Source organism: Benincasa hispida, chromosome 1, assembly GCF_027475165.1.
Source record: "Benincasa hispida cultivar pf3 chromosome 1, pf3_genome.v1.1, whole genome shotgun sequence".
Taxonomy (NCBI): domain Eukaryota; kingdom Viridiplantae; phylum Streptophyta; class Magnoliopsida; order Cucurbitales; family Cucurbitaceae; genus Benincasa; species Benincasa hispida.
In genome coordinates, this window is record NC_143478.1 from 92448637 (window position 1) to 92471814 (window position 23178).

Consider the following 23178-nt stretch of genomic DNA (forward strand, 5'->3'; position numbering starts at 1 on the left):
TGGATTACCTCTGACTCCTTAAGTATCAGTGCTCCACTAATGAATAACCCGTTTATGGTCCAACCAATAAACAGAAAGCTCTCTTTGGCCAATTAAAGCGTAGAATCCTTTGTTCAAATCCTGGAGATACCACTTAAGGGAACACTCATCTACTTACCCTTAATTCGGGAAGGAGTGAATTTCATCTTATATTATTATGTTCCCAGCTTCCCGCTCGATTTTGTCCCCAAAATGGTAGGCCTTGGATCAGCGACCTGGCCACCCTTACCCATACAAATCAAAGGACAATCCCTCGTGAATAGGAGTTCATAATATACTCAAGATGAAGACTAAGTTGCCTAGGTCATCGTATTGAAATAGGAACCTAACTAATTAACGGTGTTATATTTAGTGGTTACTATTTCGCGGTTCGATCTTATACAAACTCATTACATAGGATACCTCCACTCACATGTCAACTACACGAACGTGTTGGATCATTATGTTTGTATCAAATACAAAGTGGATCGTATCCATAGTGTTACTAGGATAAGATACCCAACCTTATCCCTATACCATAGACCTTTAGGTTGTATCTTGAACATTGATCCTTGTATGTCTTCACATACAATTCAAGACTCATAAGGTACCCTTGGATGATAGTTTATTGGATTTAGGGTTACTAAGACAAAATAGACAAACAACATAAACAATAACGTTTATTGAATTAACATCTATAACCATTTATTAATGACGGTCAATTAATAACATTTACTATCTACGAGTTTTAAGGCATAAAACCTAACACAACATATGTACATCAACCATCAAACCACATCATCAGTCTCAAAATGATCACCCACTACAATTATGCTTTTCTTTCGACATATATGGAAAGAATTTCATAAAAATATTAATTGACAACGATGTACTAGTTGTCTCATTTGAACATGGCCCTTAAAGTAAAGAAAATTTGGGGGGAGGGGGTACGATCACTAAGTCTAGAATATATATTAGTGGTAATATGAGCAACACAATTACATAAGAGAATGTGAGATTGTGCCCTTCACAAGATGGAGCGTTGGAATTTTAAAAAAACACAACTCAGAGAAATACTCAGAGAAATAAAAACAAAATTTGTTCAAAATCCAAGATAAAGCCTATAGTTCAAAATGAGAGAATAAATTAAAGAAGGATTAAAGTCGGACCTTTTTTAACGTCAATATTCACAAGGAGCTTGGTTATCATTGAAACATCCTCAAGGAGCTTGGTTAATCACTTTGCGAATGTCCAAAATACTTTAAATCTTTCATCTCAAACCACAAAATATAGAGAAATAAGTAACGATTAACTTCAAATCCCAAAAGTTTGAGGGGAGGGGGGGGGGGGCGAAAGAGAAACGAATTTTCTTGATAACTATATAATAGAATATATACACCTACATAAGTACACAATGTTAAACCTCTACTTACCTCCAAATGCCTAACCAACTCCAAAGAAGAAGGAAAAACCCCAAGCTACTTACTGCACAATAGAAAAAAGAGGAAAAAAACAATGAAAATTTGTCTCAAATCAAGCTTTAACTACACAATCAACTCAAAACAACAATTTAATTAAGTAAAAATTCTAAAAAAACATACTTTAATCACACCACATAAATTCCAAATTAAACTATATTCATACTGTAAATTCCAAATTAAATGTTAATTATAATCCAAATCATACGTTCTCATGTTTTGTTATTCCGATGGAGATGGGGCTATCAAGATATTGACCTTCCATTAACATGGCGCAGTTGGTTGATTGGATTTTGTTTTCACTGGTTTTCCTAAAAACTTTGTAGTCCTAAATTATCAATTCTTGTCATCTAATAAACCATCCATAACCAAGAAAAAACTTGACATTGAAGAGAAGGAGAAGAAAATATGGCAATGAATTGTTATAACTAGCAAACACACCCGAATTTTGTGGTTTTTTAAGAAAGGATTTTCAAATGCAGGCCATTGAGAAATGTGATAGCATAGTGATGAAGCATCTGCAGCAATATCAAATGAAAGTACACTTCTTCTCTAATTTGAAAGTGGATGTAAATATCATGTCAAATTATTATAACTTTCAGTGTTAATTCTTCTTCCCTACTCTTCATCTTATGCTTATTGTTTTTTACTTTGTTGTTGTTTATTTGTTTCAACAGTTGGTATCAGAGCACTTGTTGAAGAATCCTCGTGTTGATGATTCTTTTCTTATGTTTCCTCTTCCGTGATCCTGTACTGTGATCATTGCATCAGTTGCACGATGTCAGCGAGATTTGAAATTGAAAAATTCGACAACAAAGGAGACTTCAACCTTTGGAAAAAGAAAACGAAAGCCTTATTGGCTTCGCTAAAGCTTGCTAAAGCCTTAAGCGATCCAAGTAAGTTACCTGATACAATAACTGATTATGAGAAGCAAGAAATGTATGAGATAGCTTATAGTATTATTATTTTATATTTAGCTGACAACATTTTGAGGCGAGTGAATGATATCATAATGTATCAGAACTCTGGGCCAAATTAGATAGTATGTACATGTCTAAATCACTCACTAATAAAATCTATATTAAGGAGAGACTATTCAGTTTTAAGATGGACTCTTCTAAAGAACTTGAAGAAAACATAGATGATTTTAATCGTATTTGTCAGGATTTGGAGAACTCTGGAGAAAAGTTGGATGGAGAGAATCAGGTTATGATTCTTCTAAATTTTTTACCCGATAAGTATAAGAAGATGAATCAGATGTAGTTCTAAGTTCCATACGATCAAAAGAGTTAGAGCTCAAAATAGAGAAGAAGGAATCAATATCTTTGTTTGCCAAAGGGAAACAATCTAAATGCCATAACAACAAATCGAATAAACAAAATTCTACATTGAATCAAAAGGAGAACAAGTTGAAAGACAAAGTGACTTGTAACTATTGTCGAAAAGAAGGCCATATAAAATTTAATATCTTGAAAAGGAAGGGTAAACTTCTTGTCATAAAAGAAAACAAGGTAATTGCGAATGTCCAAGAAGGCTATGAATCTGCTGAGGTATTGATGGTTAGCGGATTGAATGACTCTGATGACTGGATAATGGACTCAAGTTGCATAACCCACATGTCTCCTCACAGACATTACTTCATGGAACTTGAAGAATTCAAGGTAGGTACCGTTTTCATGGGAAATAATCAACCCTGTGACATTAGAGGTATTAGATCTATGAAGATAAAGTTGGATGATTGTTCTTAAAAAAATCCTATCATCTGTTAGATATATCCCCGGTCTGAAAAGGAGTTTAATCTCCTTGGGAACACTTGATAGATTTGGTTGCACTTACAATTCATAGAATGGAATCTTGTCAGTTTAAAGGATTCAACAATCAAAATGAAGAGAATCCTAAAGAATGGCTTGTGTGTCCTTCTTAGACATGTTGTTTCAAGGGAAGAAAATGTTGTACCTGAGTAAAACAACAAGGCCACTCAATTATGGCATAGAAGGATGGCTCATATTAGTAAAAAAAAGGTCTTAACAACTTGTATGATCAAGGTCTAATTGGAAAATATAAACAAGTGGACTTGGGTTTTTGTGACCACTTTGTAATGGGAAAGTCTACTAGATTAACCTTCAACAAAGAGACTCCTAGAACTAAAGGCAAGCTAGATTACATCCATTCTGATCTTTGGAACCCTTAGAAGTCTAAACACGTGGAGGAGTGAGGTACTTTCTTACTCCTATAATGACTTTTTTTTAGAAAATTATGGGTTTTCATATTAAAGAGTAAGAATGAAGTATTTGCTAAGTTTAAAGAATGGAATAATTTAGTTGAGAATTCTTCTGGTAGAAGGAGTAAGACTCTTAGAATAGATAATGGTCTAGAATTTTTTAATGAAAAATTTGTAAAGTTGTGTAAAGAATCTGGAATTCAACAACGCCTAACAAGTCCTGGAACTCCATAGCTGAATGGGTTGGCCAAAAGGTTCAATAGAACCATATTGAATAATGTTAGGTATATGCTTCTGAGTTCCAATTTTCCTAAACCTTTTGGGGAGAGGCTGCAATATAGCCACCTATATCATCAATAGAAGCCCCTCTACTTCATTGAATTTCAAAACTCCCAAAGAGTTATTGACTGGTACACCATCTAAGCTTGATCATCTAAGAATATTTAGATATGCTGCGTTTGCACACATCAAACAAGGAAAGTTAGAAGCAAAAGCTAAGAGATGTGTGTTCCTAGGTTATGCTCATGGTGTGAAAGGTTATAGACTATGGTCCTTAGAAGTTGGTGAAAAGAAAGTCTTCATCAGTAGGGATATAACTTTCAATGAGGAGTTAATGCCATAGAAGGAACCTTATTTTTAGAATGGTTCCTCCTCTTCTGGAACAAATGAATTTGAAATTGGCCTTCGAACTCCCATTGTCACTATTGATAATGCCATTTCTAGAGAAAATTCTAAAGAACTCTTAGTTATTCCCACTATTACACAAGACATTTTAACTCAAGACCAAAAAAATGCACATTCAGAGGGTGAGAACTTACCAGTTGAAGACTTTGTCATTCGCACATCTCATCCTAATCAAAATATTCCCAACCTTCGATCCTATCAACTCACAAAAGATAGAGAAAGTAGAGTTATTAGACCACTAGCTTGATATGAAGAAGTTGACATCATGAGCCATGCCTTCAACTGTTATGAAAAGAATTCAACCCTTAAGCCAAACACTTACAAACAAACAGTCAACTCTGAAAATAGTAAAAATTGGATTAATGCTATGAAACACGAGATAGACTCTTTGATAAGAAACAACACTTGGAAGCTGGTGAATTTACCATAGAATAAGAAATTATTGATTGCAAGTGGATTTTTAAGATAAAACCAAGTATCAAAGGTTTCCAACAACCCCGTTATAAAGCAAGGTTAGTTGCTACAGTTTTCACACAAGAAGAGGGGATAGATCACAGTGAAGTTTTTTCTCCGAAAATTAGACACACTTCAATTCAAGTTCTACTGTACTTTATTGTTCAATTCATCTTAGAACTTAAACAAATAGATGTCAAAACAACTTTCTTGTATGAAACCTTAGAAAAAGATATATACATGAAGCAACCTTTTGGTTTTAAAGTGGTTAGAAAAGAACAAATGGCTTGTCACTTGCAGAAATCAGTTTATGGTCTCAAACAATCTTCAAGGCAGTGGAATAGGTGCTTTGATTCCTTCATTACTTCAAAGGGTTTTGTGAAAAACTTATACAATTCCTATGTTTATAAGAAATCTGTTACAAATGATGCTTACATCTTGCTGCTACCATATGTAAATGACATACTAATGCCATCTAATGATGGTTAAGAAATCAATAAATTGAAGTCTCAACTAAGCAACAAATTTGAAATGAAGGACTTCGGATCTGTCAAGAAGGTTTTGGGAATGGAATTAAGCAGAGATAAGCAAAGAAACACTATGTTTATATATCTTTTTTACTATTTGAATAAGATTCTGAAACGACTCAACATGGAGAATTGTAAGCCAGTTAAAACACCACTTGCTCAACACTTTAAACTATTTGCTACTCAATCTCCCACCACTCCTGAAGAAATAGTTGAAGTGGAGTCAACCCCCTATGCTAACTTAATGGGCAGTATCAATGTATGCAATGGTATCTTGCAGACTAGATTTGGCTTATTCTATGAGTATTATCAATCGATATATGAGTAATCCGGGAAAAGCTCATTGTGAGGCATCAAAATGGGTCCGTTGTTACATAAAGGGAACAGTTGGGGTTGATCTACTCCAAAAATATCGATTCCGATGAAACCTTGACAGGCTATGTTGATTCAGATTATACTTATGATTCTGATAAAAGAAAATCTCTCACTGGTTACATCTTTCTTCTTTTTGGGAATGTAATCAATTGGAAATCCTCATTACAATCAGTTGTTGCCTTGTCTTCCACAGAGGCTGAATACATGGCCCTTATGGATGCAGTCAAGGAATCATCTTGGTTGAATGGTTTGATATCTCAAATGTCACCTACTCTTTGCATTGTGAACTTGTTTTGTGATAGCCAAAGTGCACTGGTTTTGTCAAAGAATCCTAATTTCCACAACAGAACCAAACACATTGATCTGAGGTTCCACTTCGTTCGAGATGCAGTCCAAGATGGAAAACTATATTTGACAAAAGTACACACAAGTCACAATATTGTTGATCTTTTAACCAAAGTCATTGTAGGCGAAAGATTTGAGTACCTTTGCCAGCTCCTAAAGTTAAGAGCTAACTAATTGTCATTCAAAATACTTAAGTTTGTATTAAAGAGAAGATTCATTCATTTATTGTTGCAGGTGCTTCATCAAGAGGGTGATTTGTAAATTCTACGACGACTCACCTTTGCAGCCTTTATTTTACCCTTTTACTTTGTTGTAAATAAAATTAGATAAGGCTTCTAAAAGCAATTGGTTACAATTTGTTAGAAGGGAATTTTAGGCATTCGGTCGATTTTGCATTTTGGATGAGCTAAGTATAAATACTCTTCTTCTACATTAGCTTTGTACATCATCGTTTGAGTGATTTTGCAGATTTGATGAATGAAAATACTCTTCCTCTCGGATTTAAAAGTGGATGTAGACATCATGTCGGGACACTATAATTTTCTGTGTTAATTCTTCTTCCCTACTCTTCAACTTACGTTTATCGTTTTTACTTTTTCATTATTCATTTGTTTCAACACATATTCAATTAGGCCTCTATCTGTGCTCTGGTTCAATCATGCACGAAACTACATACAATACAAAAAACAATAAAACCATGACCACAACATAGAATCTGTTGGACAGGTACCAACACACAACGGAAGATATCAGGATCGATAAACACTCTAATCGGTTAATTTTTGCATAAACAGAAACATGCTTAAACAGAGTTTAATGGGTTTCATGAACATACCTTTGAAGAACCGTTGAAATCTCTATTTCCAATTGCTAATTCCTCCAAATATTTATGTAAACCACCACAAAATCTTCCATACTATTCTCTTGGTACTCTAGATTGAGTTGTGGGACTCAAAATAAGTTGGAATCAAAGGGAACTTGAAGAAAACTCACTACTATATCCCAAATGAAGAACATTTTCTTCCCACAAATTTTTCAATCAAAATTCTATCGGTTGCAACCTTCCAAAATCACTCCAATCTCTTCAATATATTGCAGACTATCATGCAAAGAAATTTGCTGCATGGGATGCAGCTCATGCTTAGAGTAAATGAAGGTTGAAGAAGTGGGTTTCATTGTGAGCAACTTGAAAATGAACATGAAAAATCTAAGTTTTCATTTTGTGTAATTTTCTATTTCCTAGATCCATTTTTTGATTTTAAAATCATATTTTATTTCTAAAATCAAAATTTATTAATTTTACAAATTAATTTCACAAGTAAATTTTCTAATAAAATTAATAAATAATTATTTAAACAATTTAAATAATTCTAACTAATTTAATATTCAATATTAAATTAAGTTTTACACAAATTCATCTCCATATATTTAAATCATATTTAAGTATATTTTCTCCAATTCCATTTGATTCTAATTTGAACATTTCAAATTAACTTATCACGCTACTCTAGAGCTAATCCATTTCTGAGCTATTAAGGGGATCTCATGGACCTACAGATCATGGGCTCCAACGATCCGAGATTAATCGACTAAACTCATTAGATCGATCTAACCCCCATTCGTTAACTAATGAGTCACTCCACTAAAGCCCATAGTTGAACTTTCCTCACTGTAGATATATTATGTCCACTCGATATAACCATGATTAGTAAGTCAACCTATCACAGGTTGTTTGTAATAACGGCTGGGTCAAATCTCTGTCTTACCCCCGAAATTACCTCTTGTTCTTTAAGTCCTCACTGATCCAACAATTGTTCTGTGATTCAATCAGCAAAATTGTGTCCCTCTCGGGTCCATGAGAGGGTAGGGCCGACCTAGAATCAATAGTTAAGGGAATAACCTTTCTACTATCCCTAAAGCGGGTAGGAGTGAATTCCGAATTGCACCCTATGTCCCCAGCTATCTATCCGGTCTTACCCCTGAAATAGGAGTCTTATTGAATCGGTGCTGTTGAGCCAACCCTCACCTATGCAAATCTAAAGGTAATCCCGAATAAATAGGAGTTCATAGTTAGCTTAGAATTAAGGTCAAGTTACCGAGGAATGGCTTTGAAATAGTCCGTCTTAAACAGTAAACAGTGTTATAAAGTAAAAGCGACTCATTTTGTGGTCCAATCTTGTACAAACTCTTTTGCACAAGGACACCCCCACTCCTCATGTCCAACATGAACGAATTAGGATCACTTCGTTTGTAGCACTTTATAACTCCTTGTAACAACTACAGAGCAGACCACATCCAATAGTATTACCAGAAAAAGGTACCCACCTTATCCATATACTATAGATCATTTTGACTATTTACTCGAACATGATCCATCTTTATGTCTCTACATAAAGTTCAAGTACTCATCCAATAGTCAAGTGACTTTCAGGTTTATTGGATTTCTATCAAGCAATAGATCTATTTCATAACACCTTATTGAACTTTCAGAATAAGTTCTATTGTTTATATAACACGAGTTTTAGGACATAAAACCCATCAGAATCATTCCAGATTTGCCTTTCTTCATACAAACAATAACTTTACAATCAAGTGAAGAAGTAATTATAATACTCAATTCAGCTTGTAAGTTCGGTCTCTACAACTAATTAGCTAAGTAATTTATTGTACATAACACTAACATTCAAAGGTGTACATGTTAAGTGAAACTTTAGAAGTTAAAATGAACAATTTGTAATTTTAATCTAAACTGGTCTAGAAAAACATCAACCCCATAGTCAAGTGAGAATTTAAATAATCAAATCTACTGGAAGCAAAATAACAATTAGAAGGAAAAAAAATAAAGAAAGAGAAACACATTCTAAAAGAAGACCCACAACCCATTTAACTCAAAAACAAAAAACTATGACCACAATATGGGACCATTAACCATCAAATAACCTATAGAAGGTTAGCTCAATGTCTCTCTTTCTCCACCAAATTAATGTAGTTCTATAAACTTTTAGCTTCAAGTTGTGGGGTTTGGTGTAGGTTTAAGCCTCACGATTTAAAATCAAGATTTGATAAAGTTTTAAAACTAGTATATAATAGACTAGCAAGCATATAGTATGGTTTCTATTTCATTACAAACTTTCCAATGATACAAATCTAAATATACGATATGCTTAAGATAATAAGATGTAATGAACCGTAAATCTAATGGTTTTTCTAACAACTCTATATGGAGAAGTATCAGTAAGTAGCAATATGTAAATATATATAACAAGGAAAGAAGAAGTTGGAGAGCTTATGAAGGAAGTTTTCATATATGTAAACAAGCAGTGTAAACATTCACATCATTGAGATTAAAGAGGTTGTCAGTTCCCATTGACCTGAAGACATGTCAATTGTCAAGTACGAACAAAACTGCAAATGAAGCAAATTGTAGGGTATGTAATACATTTTTTATATTGGAGAAATGAAGTAGAACTATTAATAGGAGTTGTTGACATATAATTAGATTATTGAAGAGATTATCTTTAAAGTCCACAAAAATATTAATAGATAACAAGATTAACAAGTTATAACTCTAATAATTGGTTAAATTATAAAATCCTTGAAGTCCAATCTAGATTTTCATAAAAAAAACTTATGCAAGTACATGTTCCTTATCTGAGGGCCATGAACCAAAATATCCTTTCCAGATGCTTGTATAGTTTGTACAGATTCCTTAAAGGAACCAAATGAAACTGGTACAACATTAAGGCCAATAGAGTAGGTAGCTTTGATAACAACATTTCCCATCTTCTCAGAGCATCCATTTACCGTAATGGAGAGGTCCAAATTCTGAGAGGAAGAAGCCAACGATTGACATTGTTGAAGTGGCAATGTTGCTGACATTAATGACATCAGTCTCACACACAAAAAAAAACTTGAGCGTAAACGGATGCAGAGGAGAACGCTAACCGAAATGATTTTGGAGACACATTGAGAGAAGGAACCATCATTTACTATGAGAGACTGAACCAACTACAGGAGAAACTGAGAAAGGTTGGTAAGGCCAGGTGGTTGGGCAATTTGGCAAAACGGCGTCCAATTTTTTCATTAGGGTAAAATACCTCTTTGAAAGAAAAAATAGTGAAATTTGTTATAAAAAAACGGTAAGCTAAAATTGATAAACCAACCAAAGAAAAAAAAGTACTGATTAACTCACAGTCTGCTGCAAAAATCGTTGAATCCCTAGAATTTCAAATGTTTGCAGCCGTAGATAAAGATTCTCTACATGAACAATGGAGAAGATAAAGGACCCCTTTGCCACCTCATTCAATTGAAGGACAATGTTGGAAACCCATTGGTACAAAAAGGAACAAGAGGAGCAAAATAAGAAGGAACAAGAAGATTGTTGAGTTTGAAACGATAGAGAAATCGATGGAGTTGGAGTTTCTTGAACGGTGGTGGAGTTGCTTGAATGGAACGATAGAGAAGATTGATGGGAGAAGACAAAGAATTATGAAGTTGCAAGATGGGTAGAGTTGTGGATGGCAGAGAAGTGCTATTGGGTTGAATGAACGACATAGTTGCTCCTTGCTAAAATGATGAAGAAGACAATGGAGAGATGGTGAAAAGTACTGAAAATCTTGCGAAATAGCATAACCTGGGCTTTTGAGTGATGTAAAACGCGGGTTTTTTTTTTTTTTTTTTTCATTGTTTTAAAGAAAAAAATGCATAAGTAACACGCGGGACCTAGTTTTCACTTCCTGCTTTTTCTTTTACAATTTTTAATAGTTTTTTGTATGAAAAATTATACTTAGATGCTATTAAAAGACATATTTGTTGTAGTGATCTTAACCCAAAAGATATATATGTCAATGTGTGTATATATATATAGAGTCCAATACTCTTTATAACTACTTTTTCTAATTGTAATGTTGGTATGTTTTCCATGGATTTTAATAATTTTTTAATACTAAAATACTTGTTAAAGAAAAATATAGGCATTTTTTACCATATGACACTAAAGAATTCCAACCTTATATTTCTTATCGACAATATGTGTTTTACTAGTTTAGCTATCTTCATATATTGGTAAAAGAAAAATAGGTAGATATGAAATACTTTTTTAAAATTTACAAAATAATTTGTGAAAACATTTTATAAAAATAGATCTTAATAACTTTCCATTCTCTTGAAGCATCTTGATTATTTTATCCTTAGTACAATATAGATGTGGGGATTCGAGTCTCGACGTATGTTATTATAAAATATGGATTTAAAAAGAATTTAAAAAGGACTTAAATATGTGTATATGTGCAAGCGTGCGTACGTTCATGCGCGTGTGCACATATGCGTGTGCGTGTGTATTACAATTTTGAAAACTTTTTATATAATTATATAAGTTTTCAAACTCATTATTAGAGAAATGTTGTTGTTTGAAAGAAAATCACATTTTGAACATGCAACCTTCTTAAAAAAAAATCATCTAAACATAATATCAACTAATCTCAACTAAAATTAATCTTATAATCAATTAATCTCAACTAAAATTTTGAATATTAAAATCTCAATCTTATAAAAAAATATCGACAAACATCTATAAAATATCAATATTAATGAATATTCAAGAGAAAACCATACGAATAAAAAAAACTATAAACAATAATTAAATTAATAAATAAACATTTCACCTCTTTCAAATTGGTAAAAATATCTTATGACCACATTAGTGTTATTTTGTTTTGTTTTTGTTTTTTTATTTTTTGTACTTCAAGATAATCTCATAGAAATATTAGATTCCCTTGTCACGTTTATATTGAATCTATAAAAATATCATATATGATAATCATACTATCAACACGTGAACGAAAATTTGATACCTTCCTTAATCTCATTGTGATTTAAGAAATACTAAATTGAGGGAGTATAGAAATTCCCAACTAAATAAGCTAATTTAGGATAGAGTCAAAAACGTCAAAAAAAGGAAAGTACATCTTGATTAGTCGCTGTTATACATCTCATGGCATTCAAATTAGCCAACCATTCTCAATTTTATATTTAATTGATACACGTATTGGTTCAAATTAATCCAATCCAATTTCTATCATTACAAAACAAAGAAATTTAAATATATCCACTAAAAAATATATAAGAAGAGGCGGAGTTGGCTTAAGAATTCAATTGATCTGAAATATAGTACAACTGATATAGAATATGTATTTTCAATCCATTTAGATTTGAATGTCCCATTATTGTTGAATTAAAAGAAATGTTCTGTTAAAAAAAAGGTTCTTTAAAGGGTACTAAAAAATCTGTAAGGAAGCTAATATTCTATTTATAGTTTTCGATTAAAATATCTTTTTGATTCATGTACTTTAAGTATTCTTCCATTTGGTCCTTGTGTTATAGACTTTCTTCCATTTTAGTCATTGTACTTTCACATGTTCGATTTAAGCCACATTTATCAATCCGTAATGAAACATAGTCTAATCATAATAAAACTTCATTGATGAATCAATTGTAATGAACTTGAATCACAAATATAATTGGATTGATTTTGATCACGTTTACTTAAAATTATGAATTTCATCAACTTTACTGTTACCGTTATCTCTACCTCTATCTTTGAGAGCCAAGCGGTAACAATAAAGGTAATCATAAGACATAATTCTCAGGCGCAATCAGATTGAGTACTTGTTATTCATCAATTAGATTACGTTATTTCATTAGAGATTTGGATGTGGGGTCCATGCGTCAGTACAAAGAAACAATGCTAAAATGAATTAGATGGGACCCACTTTTTATTCCCATTGATCTATTATGTTTTCAATAAATAAACGTGGCCTTAGTCTCTACTTTCAACAAGTCTTAAAATTGATATTTTCAAAAAGAAATGGGAAAAAAAACTCTATAAGCATCCTTCATGGATTGTGAATAACAATGTCTTTTTTGTATCATCTTAGTATGATGTATAAAGATGAATGTATTTAATATTACTCTTTTATAAATAAATTATATATCATTGTTTACGATAATGGTTTCTTTTAGGAGTGAGCATGTTAGATCAAAAAACCGACACGACCAACCTAAACCGGCCGAAATAGAGTCGGTCGGTCGAAAATCTAAACATAACAGTCGAGGTCGGTTTTCGATTTTTCAAACCGAAGGAATAGGCAATCGAGATATTTTTAAAAAATAATATAAATTATTAGGGACCTAGGGTTGAGCTGAGTCTTTCTACTTTTCTTTCTTCCGCACCCGCAGGCTGCCGCCACACGCTCCACAGTTCGCACAACTTCCTTCCAGCCGCAGATCTAGAGTCGGATGTCGTTCCACTTCCAATTTTCTTCTTTTTTCTTTTCTTCGTAGTTCGTTGTCTTGTCTCCGATCTAGAGTCTCCATCTTTCCAGTCGGCGCCGCAAACTTCATTCTTCCAGCCATTCCGCACGAACACCAGTCGTCAGTCGATCTTCTTTTCTTCGTTACGCCAGCCGCTCCACACGAACGCTGTCGTTCCACTCCCACACACGTGATTCAGCCGATAGACTTCCAGTCTTTTTGTTTCTTTCTTTCGTAGGCCCGTATATTCGTAGCTTGATATCTTCCATTCTAGTCGTTTTAATGTATTGTATATTATAGATTCCAGCCGTTTCAATGGAAATTAGTTTGATTTATGGATGTGGTGGGTAGTTGACTGATTGTAATGTATTGTAAATTGTACACAGTGGCAAAAAAAATGAAAATTAGTTTGAAAACAATGGATATGGAGTTTGAAAACAATGGAAATTAGTTTGACTTTGATTTATGGATGTGTGGGTAGTGATTGACTTAACAATCTTGCTGAGTTTATGTAAAACTGAAATGCTTTGAATTTTTATGAATTGTGTGATACTGACGATGTCAGTCATGTTGTGGTTCAACTACATGGATTCAACGGATATGGAGTTTGATGGAACTGCAACTGATGCTTTAAAAAATGAAGGAGATGCAGCAGAAACGGATGCCAATACAAATATCGTTGATGTTGATTCAACAAATGAGACATCAGATGTTCCAAATCCACCAAAAAGAAGGAAGGCGTTTAAAAAATCCATGGTTTGGGATCATTTTAAGAGGCTAAAAGGTGATCCTAAAGACCCTCATACTCAATGTGAGTACTGTGGTGTTGTCTATGCATGTCATTCCAAACGTAATGGTACTGGGACTATGAAGAATCATTTGGAAAATTATAAACAATACTCTTACCAGAAAAAGAGAGATCCAGCCCAAGTGACATTATCTTTCAAAACTAAAGCCAAAGACAATTTTGAGGATAATACATCACAACTTATATGTGAGTCATATAGTTTAAAGAGTTGTCGGGAAGCGTTGGTTGAAATGGTAATTGTTGACGAATTGTCATTCAAGTTTGTGGAGGGTAAATGATTTAAGAAATTTTTCGATAGATTAACATGTGCAAGTCAACCTAGATTTGTTGTTCTGTCTCGGTTTACTGTGGCTAGAGATGTGCTTAAGTTGTATGTTAATAAGAAAAAGCGTTTGAAAGACATGTTTGTGAACAAGTATAGAGTTTCTCTCACTACGGATTGTTGGACATCAGGACAAAATATAAATTACATGGTACTAACTGCCGATTTCATAGATTCTGATTGGAGATTACCTAAAAGAATACTTAGTTTTTGTCCAATTGAGAATCATAAAGGTGATACTATTGGTAAAACCATTGAAAATAATTTGAAGGATTGGGGCATTGAAAGGGCAATGACTTTGACTGTTGATAATGCAAGTTCAAATGACACTGACATTACTTATCTTTTGAAAATATTCAATAAGGGATTATTGTTTAGTAGAGAATTTATGCATATTCATTGTACTCATATATTAAATCTCATAGTATGTGATGCTTTTAAGGAACGTAACGATTGCATTGAAAGGATTCAATATGTTGTACGGTTTATAAGATATTCTCCTGCACACTTTTTGAAATTTAAAAAGTGCATTGAAATTGAAAAAAATTCTTGTAAGAGTTATGTGTGTCTTGATGTTCCCACCAGATGGAACTCTACATATTTGATGATTGAGGCAACTGTGAAGTTTGAAAAAGCTTTTGATAGATTAGAAGATGAAGATGCTTTTTATAGACATGATTTGTCACCAAATAAGAAAGATTGGACAAATGCTAAGATGTTGATTAAGTTTTTAAAGGTCTTTTATGATGTGACATTGAAAATTTTAAGGTCTTTGTACACCACTTCGAATATGGTTTTTCATCAGATTACAGTGGTTCAGAATTGTATACGTTTGAATACTGGTAGTGCAAATGAAATACTAGTTGGAATGGCCAATAGCATGAAGGCCAAATTTGAGAAGTATTGGGGGAACAATGAAAAAAAATAATCTATTGTTGTATGTTGCTATTGTGCTAGATCCTCGAAAAAAACTAAGGTTTGTATCTTTTTGCCTTAGAAGTCTTTTTTGGGCCAGGGGTTGCCAAATCTATGGGAAATGTAGTGGAACAATGTTGTAGACATCTCTTTCATGAGTACAGTATTACTCATACTCAGAATGGGAATGGGAGTGGGAGTGGGAGTACTACTACTAATACACCAATTGTCTCAGCCTCGGAGACCATGATTGATTGTGATCAATTGAAAAGGTGGGTGAAGACTTTATCTGATACAATTGATCTTGATTTTGAAGGCGACGAGAGTACACCTTTCGAACAGGGGTTAGAGATTGATATTTATTTGTTGTAAGCGAATGTTAAGAATGAAGGTGATTTTGACAAACTTCAATAGTGGAAGAGGAACAGTCATTGGTTTGAGGTTATTAGTCGTATGGCTAGAGATATTTTGGCAATTCCAGTATCTACTGTAGCGTCTGAGTCGGCTTTTAGTACAGGAGGACGTGTGGTTGATTCATCACGTTGTTCATTGGCTCCAAAAATAGTGGAGGCTCTCATTTGTACTCAAAATTGGCTAAATTCTGGTCCAGTAGATCTTGAAGTTCAATATGACATGAAAGAAACTTCATTATTTGAAGGAGGTATTTATTCATCATTTGTATTTTGTAGTTGTAACTTGTTAGATTAAAATCCTAATGAGGTCGTCTTTCTCTTCTTAATCTTAATTATATAGGATTCAGAGCGGTCATGGACAATGAAAAAGACATTTAAGACCTTCCAGATTTTGCGAAGTTGTCAGTTAATGATTAAATATTTATCATTTGATTTTATTGTAATTTGATTGTATTTGATAATTGACTTTATGTTTTATTGTAATTGGATTGTATTTGACAATTAGCTTTATGTTTTATTGTAATTGGGCTGTATTTGACAATTGACTTTATGTTGTAATTTTTAATTTGATTGTATTGTATGTGACTATGTGTCATGTGACATTTCTATTTGTGATGTACACTCTCGACTCTCATATTAATTTTGTTTTCAATTATATATGTAATATGTATTAAAGGTTCTTTAAACAATTAAGCGAACAGTAACACAATCCCAAACAATGGACATGTTAATTGTTAAATATTAAGGGTTGTCAAATCAAATCATATGAATATCTTATTTTTAATACCTAGGCTAGCCCTATTGCATAAGTATTAAAATAATAAAATGTGAAATAGTATCTTAAATTCCGATTCACAATCACAAATTAAAAGAGAAAACTAAACATGATTATAAGGAAGTTAATAAATAGTTACTTTTTTATTTGTATTAAAAAATTACTATTTACAATGATAATGATTTATAACTAAATATAACTTCTACCTAATAACAATTTTTCTTAGAAGTTTAATAAATAAATATAATTTCTTTTAAAGAAAGAAAAAAACAAAAAATAAAATAAAATCATAACCTGACAAAAACCGATCGACCGACCGTGTTTGTGTTCAATTGCCGGTCGGGACCGATTTGGACATATTTCAAACCGATTCTGGTCGGTTCGGGGTCGGCTTGGTCGGAAAACCGACCCCGATCGGCCGATGATCACTTCTAGTTTCTTTAGCAATATGCGAAGAGAATCAAACCTATAGTATCGAGGTCAAATCCTGCACAAGTCTTATGCAAGTCGAGCTTAACAGTGTTCACGATAATGTACACATCAATAAATAACATAAACTAGGAAAACAAATTCACCAACATCCTCAGTAATTGAAATATAGTCACACTACTTAAAGAAAGAAAAAACACTAAGAAAACACATCCAAGATCTTCTATTCTTGAGTCAAATCTTCTAGTGTCTTATTACACAAATTCAAACTTATTCAACAAAAACAAAACAAACAGAGACAATTTTTGTAGAAGAGGTTTTCAGATCACTTCCACCATTTCTCCTCCTCCCTTTGTCCCTGCAGCTAAAGACAGTAAAATCCTATACATTGAATAATGTTGTTCACAAAAGCCATAAATATTTTTCGTCGTCATCATCAGTTTTCTCTCCTGTAACTCCAATCAATGGAGTTACAGAATACATAATCCAACAAGGTCCAGAAAAATTCGAACAGTGCGAACAATTCCTCACCAAGTTCTTCATCCATTTACTTACACACGTAAATAAATCAGTAGATGGAATCCAAAACGGAGGAAAATGGTGGAAAAGAGAAGAAAACCCCCAATTCTCTTTTCCTTCATTTTCTTCTCAAATGGTGTTTTCAGCATGAAATCCTCCATTGTTGGACAGACATCTCAAACTGAGTTCATAAGCTGAAAAAATAGCTCCATTCACCACAAAAGCTCTAGCTATGGCGGTTCCTAATCCACGCCATAAAACACTGTACCCTTCTTCTTTCACACTCTTGTAGAAACAATCCACAATTCCACTGTACTTTTGAAACGTGAATTTCGATTGAGCTTGAAGTCTGGTTTTAACCACGTCTAATGGGTAGCAACAAACCCAACTGGCGACGCCGGCGAGTCCTCCGGCTACGAGCATCGTTCTCAATGTCTCTTGTCCGGATTTCCGGCAACCAGGATGAAGCTTTTCTCTCATGAATTCGTAAGTCCAAAAGTAAAAACAATGGGAAGGAGCGTCTCTCAGCATTGTGATTGTTAAGCCTCTGTATAGCCCTTTGTAGCCTTCGGTTTTGAAAATGTTCTTCGCAACCTGCATCGGCCCGGGCCGAGATGAACTTAGATCTGTGTGGGTTGATGAACCCAAATCCTGTAATTGAAGACGGATTTTCACGAGCTCCACCGGTGTTAAAATTAGGCTTTGTAATGCTCCGGTGCCGAATCCGCCTAATGCTACCGCCTTGTACGACGGTGGTCGGTTGTCTGTCGCCGATGGATCGAACGCTCTGCAGAGCACGGCGTTGGTTTGAAAAACAATGGCGTTCTGCAGGATTCAAACTATTTATTAACAAAATTAACAAATGGGGTTTCTTGTAACAGTTTTTGTGGGAATATTCCAGAATCTTTGGATGAATTGATTGAAGATTTGAAAAAGAAAAGGGATGAGGAAATTAGGACCTGGAAAGTGACGGAAGCGAGTGGAGCTCCCATTCCTCTGTAGAGAGCGGCAGGGCCGCCGTTGGACATGATGCTACGGAGGACGTTGATGGCCGACCCGGAGGTGGAGTGTTGTTGTCGGATACGAAGGGTATCGAGTGGGTAACCGGAAACGATGCCGGCGACACCGCCGATTCCGCCCGCGACGAACTCTTTTCCCCAACTGGTAGCGAGAAATTCCGGCCAGAAATCCATTTTTGAAAGTTTGAATCCAAATTTTTAGAAAACCCTACGAGAGATTAAGTTAGATGGGTCAGAAATTTCTCGTGTTCTGGATTTGGATTTTGCTTACACGGAAGAAATTGATTGTTTTATCTCGAAATGGGAGGTTCGGTGGTTATCCTTTTCCGGGAATTTGTGAAGAAGAAGAAAGAAATTGAAGAATTTTCTAAGCTTTTTTTTTCTTTCTTTCTTTCCCGGAAAAGTTGAAGCCACAGAAACAATTGCCAAATTTCACTTCGCCGATTTCACTCAATACCCATCAGTCTATATCCTCGTGCAAATATGAATCTTTACAAATAAAAAATATTTTTCTATATTAAAAATATATATATATCAAAGAGAGAGAAATAAAAATATGGTGCTTTTTTTTTTTTTAGTAAAAGCCACCGGCTGCGTGTTTGATAATCTCACCCTCACTGTAGCAGTAAAATATATACAATGCATCACGGTGTAACAGGGTTTTCTTAATTATAATTGGATTGTTTGGACACTGAACTGAGATAGATTGTCTAGAATTCATATGTTTGTGAAGTTCATACATTTGTGGAGTTTATATATCTGTGGTACAAGGTGCTCATATGTCTGTGTTTGGAATTCATTTATCTGGTTATCTAATGCAGTTTTTTCAATTTTAAATAATATGGTTTTATAGATACTATTTTTATTTAATAAATCTATCAATCTTTGTTTGAATAAAATAAGGAATACAATTTTTTTTTCTTCTAATTTTTAAAACCTTTCTTTCTTTCTTTTTTCTTTCTTTTTTGGACAATGAATAACAATTAACTCATTACATTTTTGTAAAAGTATGGTTAAATAAAATGAGAAACTAAAGCGAAAATCAACATTTTTCAACTAATTTTTCTCCATGAATTTCATTATCATCTTCTTCTTTTTCTTCTTTTTCCCATTGTTGCGATATTTTTATTATGTCATGTATTTTTTTAATTTAATCACCCCATAATCGTAACAATCAATGGAATGTCACTACACTTTTTCAACCGTTTTTTTTTTTCATTTCCTCTAAATTTAGAGAATCATCCGAGAATAAATCTCTATTTTTCATTAATTCTTGCTATAAAATGTTTCAAGAAAAAAAACTCATTTTATGTTTTTTTTTGTTATATATGTTACATACTTTTCAACTACATACATACTTTTCATCTAAATATTCTTAATAATCATTTGATATGTGAATTCATTATGTATAAATATTGCACTTAATGTGGACAAAATAATATATATATTTTTTATAATAAACAACCTTGCAACATACTTTAACAGTCATAAGTCTTATAGTAATCGGAAGTGGTTGTCAGAGTTGATTATCAAAGATGGTTTTTGTTGGATTTTGTAGCCGGAGATGGTTGTTGGCGCTTGAAGTTAGTCACATGAAGGTGTATTCGAGTTGGTTGTTGAATTTTGTCAATAGAGATGGTTTTCGAATCCCAAAGTTGGTCGGGCAAAAGTGTTCGTCGAAGTTGATCGTCGAATATGATTTTCGCTGGAGATTGTAGACGGAGGTGACTGTCGGAGCCCAAAGTTAATTGCATAAAGGTGGTTGTCGAAGCCTCGAGTTGGTCGTCGGAGTTGCTCGCTCAAATGCGATCATCGAAAGTAATTTTCATCGGATTTTGTAGTCGTTTTCGAAGTTGGTCATCGGAGTTGGTAGCACGAAGGTGGTCATCGGAGTTGAGTCACCAAATGTGGTTGTCGGAGTTGGTCATGTGAAGTTTTACGAAGCTGGAGTTGGTCATCGGAGGTGGTTGTTGGAGTCTGGATTTCATTGTTGGAATTGTCATCGGCGGTGGTCATCGGAGCTCAGAGTTAGTTCTTAGAGTGTGACCGTGGCCGATGGGTGGATCCATTGAAAACATGGGAAGAAGGGAGAGTTGAGGTGAATTGGTAAAATATATCAACTCAACTTTACTAACATTTAAAGTTGGTGGCCCAAACAATGAGTTAGTATATTATACCAACTCAACTCAAGTCATGTTGGTGAGCCAAACAGCCCTATGTCTTCTAATTTTAATGAGTTTGATATTATATCATATTTAAAAAAAGGACGACCAAATGTTATTAATGAAAATATAATATAAATAATAAAAATTTAACACAGTAGTAAAAATGAAATATTTATTTACTCACTTTAAATATAATTTTATATTTTTTTCTTTTCATTAATTTTTTTAAAAAATTCTATCAACATTGATACTTTCACAAACATTTGTATAAAACGGAGATTTCAATTTTTTGTCGAAATTTTAAACATTTTTTTCGTGATTTTAAAATTTATACATTGATCATCACATATATTTTCAGATAGATGGAGTTTTTTCAGTCCTGTATATTTATTTTAACATATTTTTTACTATAGAAATACAAACTTTTATTATGAACTTCAAGATTGAAAGTTTGATTTTCACACACTACATGTAGTAAAAAAATGAGAGAATACAGGCTAAACTAATCTAATTTCGGTGTTTGTTTAAAATATTTACATTATTTTTTTAATATTAAAAATTATTTTAATTTCACTTTTACTTTTTTAGAAATTTAATCAGTCCTTTAAAAAAAAAATTTATTTTAATATGTGGATGTATTATTAGATTATTATCTTATCAACATAATTGAAAACATGATTATAGGAAGGAGAAAAATAAAAGAATTATCAAATAGCTTTCCAACAAAAAATAATAATAATTATCGATAAATTTGTATTGCTTCTTTTTTCTGTTTTTTAGAAACCAAGGTCGAACAGGAAACGGGCACGTGGAATTTCCGGTATCGAAGATAATAAACCTACTGACCCACCTACCCAAATGGGTGAGCACGTGACAGATCCGTGTCGGTATCCAATTACCCGGCTTTGTGGGCCCCGATTTGTTTAACTTGACCACGTCACTTTTCCCTCCACTTGTTTGAAATTTGTCAGACTAGTACGGCCCGTGGTTTTGTTTATTTTACTCCCCAACAAATTTTTCTCTTCCCCCAAACCTTTTTTCCTACTTTTTAATTTTTAATTTTCATTTTCCTTAAATTCGCATGGTCCCCACATCTCTTTTTTCTTAATTCTCTTTTTATGATCTTCCAACAATATACTATGTATGCCATTATTTTTAACTATTTCTAGGAACGTGGCCCAAATTCTTTGTTGTAACTATTATTTACTCTATAATTATAACTAGAAATGTCCCTACGATAACACATGGTACAAGATACTCTTCACCATCTCTATTCTCGTTCTCCATTTTATTTTCAATTTTTGTAAATTTCTTTATGAAAATAAGGTCGGGATTCTTTGTGGGTTCGAGTTTCTTGCAAGATTTTTTTTTTCGTTTTTTAAATCAATTAATTTAAATCATTAATGTGCACAAATTTTAATTAAATAAGTAATTCTATAATTAAATGGTTTATTAATTACATGACAAATAAATTTAAAAGATAAATTACTCAAATTTTGACCTAAAAACTAATAAACCTTTTTATTAAAAATAATATTCACATTTATAATCTAAATTCAATATTTAATTTAAACATATTCATTATCATAATTAATAAACAATTACTTGAAATTTAAATGTAATATTTATATTATAATAATAATAATAATAACAACATAATATTAAATAATTATACTAAATAAATAAATAAAGACTGATGAAAGCGGGGGGAAAAGGAATAGGGAAGATGTGGGGCGATACAGAAAATGTCAAAAAGGAAAATTAGGTTAGGTTTCAATTTTTTTAATAATAGGTATCCATTTTCAATGTAATATTAAAACGGTAAAATTAAAATAATATGGTAGTTTTAAAAACTGTTTATAAAAAAATTGTACTTTTGAAAAACTATTTAGAAAACTATTGTTATTTTTTTTAATAGGTCGAGAGTTCAAAATTCGATCCTAGGTTGAGGGTTACCCCCGACAAAATATTTTAAACTAAATCCCTAACTCGAAATCTCCAAAACACCATAGATTTCTAAATAATTTCAAAACCACTATATTTTCCTAAATAGTTTTCCCAATCACAAAATTAAAAAAAAAATTCAGAAAATACATATAAATTAGTATAAATTTTTTTATTATTTTAAACCAGTTAAAATATTTACTATTTATAGTACGGAAGCCTTTTATAAATCACATGCTGAAACAGGTGCGCAATCTCGAAGCCCAATTAGCTCACGGGAAGACCTACCGCAAAGAAGGAGTTGGGGCCAGTAAGTCAGAATCCTACCAAGACCTTCGAGATTCAGAGCGCCAGAGCGTTAAGCGGCAGGCATTAATACTATCAACTTCAAAGTTTGATTATCCCACCATACATTTTAATTACAATACATTTGATAAAAAAAATTGGAGAATCTTGT

At 33.0% G+C, this 23178-nt stretch overlaps 1 protein-coding gene across 1 annotated transcript; it reads right to left on the reverse strand.

Annotated features, from left to right (window-relative positions):
• Positions 1-17274: 17274 nt before the first annotated feature.
• On the reverse strand, positions 17275-19204 carry LOC120093021 (mitochondrial arginine transporter BAC2-like). Its single transcript, XM_039051314.2, has 2 exons — positions 18553-19204; positions 17275-18418 (listed from the first exon to the last, which is right to left on the reverse strand). The coding sequence occupies exons 1-2, from the start codon at positions 18784-18786 to the stop codon at positions 17723-17725; spliced, it is 930 nt and encodes a 309-aa protein (XP_038907242.1). The 5' UTR covers positions 18787-19204; the 3' UTR covers positions 17275-17722.
• Positions 19205-23178: the final 3974 nt, after the last annotated feature.

Excerpts from the sequence above, each read along its gene's own strand:
- LOC120093021 (XM_039051314.2), bottom strand. The coding sequence starts at position 18,786 with ATGGATTTCTGGCCGGAATTTCTCGCTACCAGTTGGGGAAAAGAGTTC. Across the intron at positions 18,419-18,552 it reads TCGCTTCCGTCACTTTCCAG|AACGCCATTGTTTTTCAAAC; the intron begins GTCCTAATTTCC and ends TGAATCCTGCAG.